The sequence below is a fragment of the Tinamus guttatus genome, unplaced genomic scaffold, assembly GCF_059628265.1.
Source record: "Tinamus guttatus ecotype Peru unplaced genomic scaffold, ASM5962826v1 Tinamus_guttatus_pri_ptg000592l, whole genome shotgun sequence".
In the NCBI taxonomy this organism is placed as follows: domain Eukaryota; kingdom Metazoa; phylum Chordata; class Aves; order Tinamiformes; family Tinamidae; genus Tinamus; species Tinamus guttatus.
In genome coordinates, this window is record NW_028289126.1 from 753,763 (window position 1) to 759,762 (window position 6,000).

The following is a 6,000-nucleotide window of genomic DNA, read 5'->3' on the forward strand; positions in this document are numbered from 1 at the left end:
CGAGACGGGTACCTACTCCCGTGTGTCCGTGCACCCTCGTTACCTCTCGCAATGGTGTTGACTCTTGTGAAGCAATTACTAAACTACATAAAAAATGCACGAGATGTGCTGCTAGCATTTGAGTTACAAAATTAAAAGAAGCTCGGGCTGAAGTTATATGAAAGTGAACATATTTATCCATGTCAGACTTCCTACCATTTTGCACGCTCATATTGATTTCTTTTGACACGGTCTTCTTTTATTGAGTACCATATATTTTTTTAAATCCCTTACTGATAACAGTACCTGCTAAGGGCAATTGTAAAAGGAAACTAAAGTATATTAAACCTGCCTGGAGTCAAAATGTAATCTAACACCTGTAGTCTGCAATTTGTCATCACTTCATAGATGCTTTTTCTTTTTTAATAACAGTTTTGGATTTTCCCGAGTTTTGACCTTAGGATACTGTATAATCCAAGAAAAGCAGGGAAACTAAACCACAGTCTTTAACGCAGCTTTATGGTGTCAAGGTGTGAAATCACCACGATGAGAAAGGAGCCCAAAGAAAATACTTCATTCCAGGCTGGTACTAGTGTTGCCGTGTTTATCTAAACGAACATATTTTTGGAAGGGGAAAGAAATAATAGTAGTCTAAACCACTTTTTTAAAAGGAAAAGAAAATGAACACAGGTGCAAATTGTAACTTCTGCTACAGTTTCTCGAGCAGACATTCCTGGGAAGCCTGTAAAGGCTCTTGGCACGGGGATGCTGTCTAATTAATGCTCTCACCAGTGTGAGCCCGGCCTGGGGGGCTGTTAGGCTGCAGCCTTCGCTTAGGGTTGTCCGCACAGCTTGCTCACGGCCCGGGCCACGTTTTGCGTTGAGTCAAGGCAGCAGCCAGTCCTGCTGACTTGCCTCAAGTGCTTGTGAGCGATGTAACAAGGAACAGGTGCTAGATATCATAGAAGCATAGAATCACAGAATGCTGAAGGTTGGAAGGGTCCTCTAGAGGTCATCTAGTCCAACCCCCTGCACACGCAGGGTCACCTAGAGCACGTGGCACAGGACTGCGTCCAAGTGGGTTTTGAAGATCTCCAGAGAAGGAGACTCCACAACCTCTCTGGGCAGCCTGTTCCAAGCCACTGCTTTGGACATCTCTGGTATTCTCTCTGGGTGCTTCTATTTAGCCTTAAGCAGACTAAAGCATCAAAGCCATTTCTGTCCTTGGCATAAAGGTCATTTTGATGCAAAATGTCATGTCTGGTAACAAGAGCAATGTAAATTTGAAGGAAAAAAGGGGAAGTTAGGACTCCTTCCTGGAAAGGAGCAGGTCAGTGTGTTACACTTTGCTCCTTGGCATGTGGGTTGTCCTGGGAAGCGCAAGGAGGGATAAGGGCTCGTGAGCACTTGCCCTGTCCTTGAGAAGAGGAAGGCAGCATTTGCAATCGATGCATTCTCTTGCCTTCCAAAAATGGGGTATTTCTGGCTTGTCTGATATTAAGGGGCACCTCATCACCCCAGCAAAACCTTTCAGCAAGAAGGCGCCATGCTGTCGTGCCCACTCCAAGTGGCTGGTTCTGAGGAGCTCCGCGCCTGCTCCGCTCACGCTCACACTCGTCGCTGCCGCGCGCCGCTCCTAGCGCGCAAGGGGGGAACGGGAGCGAGCACCCGGGGAGCAGCGAGGCCTCCAGCATCAGCAACGGCGCCAACGGGGCGGCGCTCACACGACCTGCAGCCGCGGGGGTTGCTGGCCGCTCTTCGCTGCGGGGACACATCCGAATCCGTCTCCGTGTCCAGCCGGCTTCCTCGCGGGGACCGGCCCGAGCCCTGGGCATCGGATGCACCTCCAGCTGCGCCGTGATCCCTTCCCCCACAGCTGTGGGCCTTGGATTTTAGAAAGACCACAAACCCTTAACTTATTACAAGTAATCCTGATCACTCCCGTAATGATACACTACATTATATGCTCTCCTAAACTTAATCATTCAATATCTCACTTCCTTCCCTGTAGGCATGTACTATTATATTTTACACATGGCTTCCAGCTGGTTTTCATTGTGGCCTTCAAATCATATTTCAGCACAGTGCGATTTAAGGCCAGTCACTTTATCTTTTAAAGTCAACTTCCATCATATTAGTTTATTTGAAAGTTTTCTATCAGTAGTGCTTAATATGTTTAAAAAAAAAAAAAAAAGAGTTTGTCTGTGAAGATAAAGTCTATTGAATGAAATCTCCTAAAGCAGCATCCAACTCTCTCCCAGAACGGTCAGAGTGTTACGATGCCGCTAGGGTTTAAAAAGGAGATCTCTTGAAGGGGTGGAAAAAATAAGTGCCATGGGCATGGGAGGAAATCTCTGCTTTCACATTTGATTCGGAAGTAGATGGAGAATCAACGAGGAGGGCCATGGGGACGGGGCATCCAGCAGGGCAGGAGGCCGTGCCAAGCTCTGCCAGCACGCAGTGCCCAGCGGGGCTGGCCGCAACGTGCCCCATCCCAGCGCACACAGCGGGGCCCGCGGCCCTCTGTGAGCTCTGCCCGGCGCGAGCGGGCAGCGCGGGGAGTCGCTGGAAGTGCCGCGTGTGCGCATCCAGGAGCATAAAAATGACCCCAAAGATGGGGAATCTGGAACTGCCAAAAAGGGGCAGTTTCCTCTGTGAGGATGTGCTGTGCAGGGCCATGCAGGAGCTGAGCGGAGTGTCCAGATGAACAAGTAGTTCAGAGCAAAACTATAGCAAGACATGAATCTATGTTTCGTTTCACATGATGAACCTCAACCGTTGAGCTGTGTCCCATAGAAAGCATGCTTTTTTATATTAAATAGACTGTATTATCAAAAGGAGATACGAAGCTGATCACAGTCTAAATCTGGAGGAAATTCTACACGTTTAGGCTTGTGCCTGTGTCCGTGGGTAATGCTGTGTTGTTAACACCATTGGAAATCCAGAGAAAGCGCCTAGGGGCCAGCGAAATTACGAGTTTTATGTTTGCATAACAGTGGCTTTAGGTTTTTGTATTATTTAAGAAAACAGTCAAATAAAATACAGCCTATTTCTAACATTTTACTCTAATAATACCAGGGTTATGTATTTTCTTGCATGGAGAGGATGGAAGGGTCACTGCAGAAAAGGAAGGGTTAAGTAAAATTATTCTTTCCCGCACACTGCCAGCCCTCTCTTTGGTTGATTGCTTTATAGATGCTGTAGGCATCTCTTCATCTCCTTCAAATTAAACATTTTACTGCTGCCGATCCTGCATTGTTGGATTTTTTTCCATCATATTTGATTGGAAGTCTTGTAACATTTTTCAGGCTGGATCGTTTCTCGTGCTATTTGTCATGTGAAAAGGGGAAAAAAGGCGCTTGCGGCTCCGCCAAGCCTGAAGCTCTCTGTGCTCTCCGCCTCCGCCGGCCGCCGTGAGCTGCAGCCGCACTCGCGGCTTTGCGCGTGGCGCTTTCTGTGGGTGAAGGGCCAGGCTTCCCTCTTCCTTGTAGAAGGAAATACTTATCCATATTGATTTTGTTAGCTCTGTAGCTCTGAGTTCTAATAATTATTTCCCTGCATCTGAAGAAACCTCTGGGCAAACGCAGCTTTCAATCCCGTAGGGGATTTTTGCTGGTAATCTCTCTTGTGTAGATTTGGTTTTAAAGAAAGCAGCTGTAGCTCCTCCGTATTCCTACCAGCACAGTGGAAGGGTCTTTTGTTTTGGTTTTGTTTTGTTTTCCCTGGGATGCCCAAGACCCTTTTCTCAGTCATGTTAAGAGGCTGTTAGGAAGATTAAGAGCTACATATGCTTTCTTTAAACTTGCCAAAAAAGAGATATTGCCAGTGACTATCTCTTACGAGCCTGATTTGCCCAGAGGCTTTCTGAGAGTGCAGGGGTAGAATTACCTGAACTCAGAGCTGCTGAACTAGTGATATTGCTACAGATGTAACACCAAGAAATGTGTCCGGAAGACAGGGTAACGCCAGGTCTGCTCAGCAACCACATCAACTGCGATGTTGCCGCCCAGAGAAGGGAAATTTGTTGCAGCTCCTGCTGTTATTTAGCTGGTCTGTTTTGTTTGGCCGTAAAGCAGTTGTGAGGGATTTTACTGCCGGTGCTGCTGATAAACTAGCACTCAAGGGTCCTGCCAGCCATGGGGCTCTCGTGCTGGGCGCCTTGCAGCAACAGTGGGAGTCTCTGGCCTAAAAAAGCCAGAGGAGACCAAGAGGGGAAGGAGAGGAGCGGAGCGGGCGGATGAGTTGTCCCCGACAGGACAACGGGCCAACAGTCCTGACCGCCTGCCTGTAACACATTTTGGCTTACTTTTGCTTTGGCTATTTTGTATTTCTTTTTATCATCCATATTTTGTATTTATTATCGACTGTGTATTTCAAAATTTATTTTATCCTGTTTGTCTTTTATATTTTCTTCTCCCTTGTCCACCTGTAGTTCCTGAGCCAGCAGCCCTGTGGGCAGGAAGGGTAGCGGGAGTGAATCCGGAGTGGCACTTTCCTTCCCAGAAATGAGGCAGAGCCTCCACGGAGTCGTGCCCGGGCGCAGGCGCGCGCCGGGAGGGCCGTTTCCGCGAACGTGAAGTGTGTGTCTGTTCGCTCCCGCAGGTCCTGCACAGGCAGCAGTCCCAGCCCGCCAAGGAGAACTCGCCGCCCAGAGAAGAGGCTCCTCCGCCGCCTGCTGAGGACACTTGTGCCAAAAAGCCAAGATCCCGCACCAAGATCTCCCTGGAAGCGCTGGGTATCCTTCAAAGCTTTATCCATGACGTGGGTCTCTACCCCGACCAGGAAGCCATTCACACCCTGTCTGCCCAGCTGGATCTCCCCAAACACACCATCATCAAGTTCTTCCAGAACCAGCGCTACCACGTAAAGCACCACGGGAAGCTAAAAGAGCATTTAGGAACAGTGGTTGATGTGGCAGAGTACAAGGATGAGGAGCTGCTGACGGAGTCCGAGGAGAACGACAGCGAGGAGGGCTCGGAGGAGATGTACAAAGTGGAGCCCGAAGAGGAGAACCCCGACAAAAGCAAGGCAGCCCCAGCGGACATCGACCAGAGATAATGTGAGAGCGCAGCGCAGAAAGCAATACGTCCATCCAAGGATTTTCTGGTTTTACTTTTAATTTTTCCTCTCTTTACTTTTGGTTTGTTTCTGATGCGCACGAGCTGAGTTCAGCATTGCCCAGTCAGCCCTCGCCTTGGCACAGACACTCGAGCGCAACCCTGCCGCACGGGACTGGGGTGGCCATTGTAAGCACGTAGGATTATGCCCTCATTATCTTGCACTTGTGAAAGGAACATCTAGCAAGTAAATGGAAGAAAAAGTCCTATGATATCAATGAAGGAAAATTTACAACTTTGTGTGTGTGTATATATATATATTTACATAAAATATATATATATTAAAATTGCATGGGACAGAACTTTACACCTGGAAGTATAGACTGTGAAATGAGTTCTTGACAGATGAGACTTGTTTCTGTATTAAAACCACTTCACAATGAGTTGCTTTGGCTTTTTGATAAACTGCCGCCTGCTCTCAGGGTGTGGTGACCATTTTTGAATTCCTATTTATTTTCTATGTTTATCCCTGATTTTTTTTATTATTATTATTATATGGCTTCCTATCTGGCAACTCAATGGGTAATTTTGGAGGTATGTATTTAAAGACATAAAATCAACACTGCCAAAAAAAGAAAAGAGGAAAAAAAAAAAAGAGAAAATGGAAAAACAAATCAGGGCACCTTAAAAAGAAAACTAGTAAGTTAAAGTACTTTAAACACAATGCACACTTAAAATGATACAGCATGTTGCATTCTCTAAACTCTTCTTTCTGTAGTGAACAGATGAATTTTCATGGGATTCAGGATGACTAAAACTGAAATCCAGTGCGTAGAGGATTTGTCCGTTACTGAGGTCTTAATAGAAAGAGAAGAGAAGCAGCGTGCTGACAGTCGATGTGTGAATTCACGCTGCGAACCCGCTTTCCTGTGGGTGTGATTCCCGTGCTCTGTTCCCGGTCCCG

General features: G+C 47.1%; 1 protein-coding gene across 1 annotated transcript in view; it reads left to right on the top strand.

The window, feature by feature from the left end:
• The window catches only part of SATB2 (SATB homeobox 2), a 98,482-nt gene extending 92,965 nt beyond the window's left edge, over nt 1-5,517 (top strand). The window contains exon 11 of the mRNA XM_088534728.1: nt 4,582-5,517. Within this exon, the coding sequence (XP_088390854.1) occupies nt 4,582-5,037 (456 nt within the window). The 3' untranslated portion in view covers nt 5,038-5,517. The remainder of the gene's footprint in view (nt 1-4,581) is intronic.
• Nucleotides 5,518-6,000: the final 483 nt, after the last annotated feature.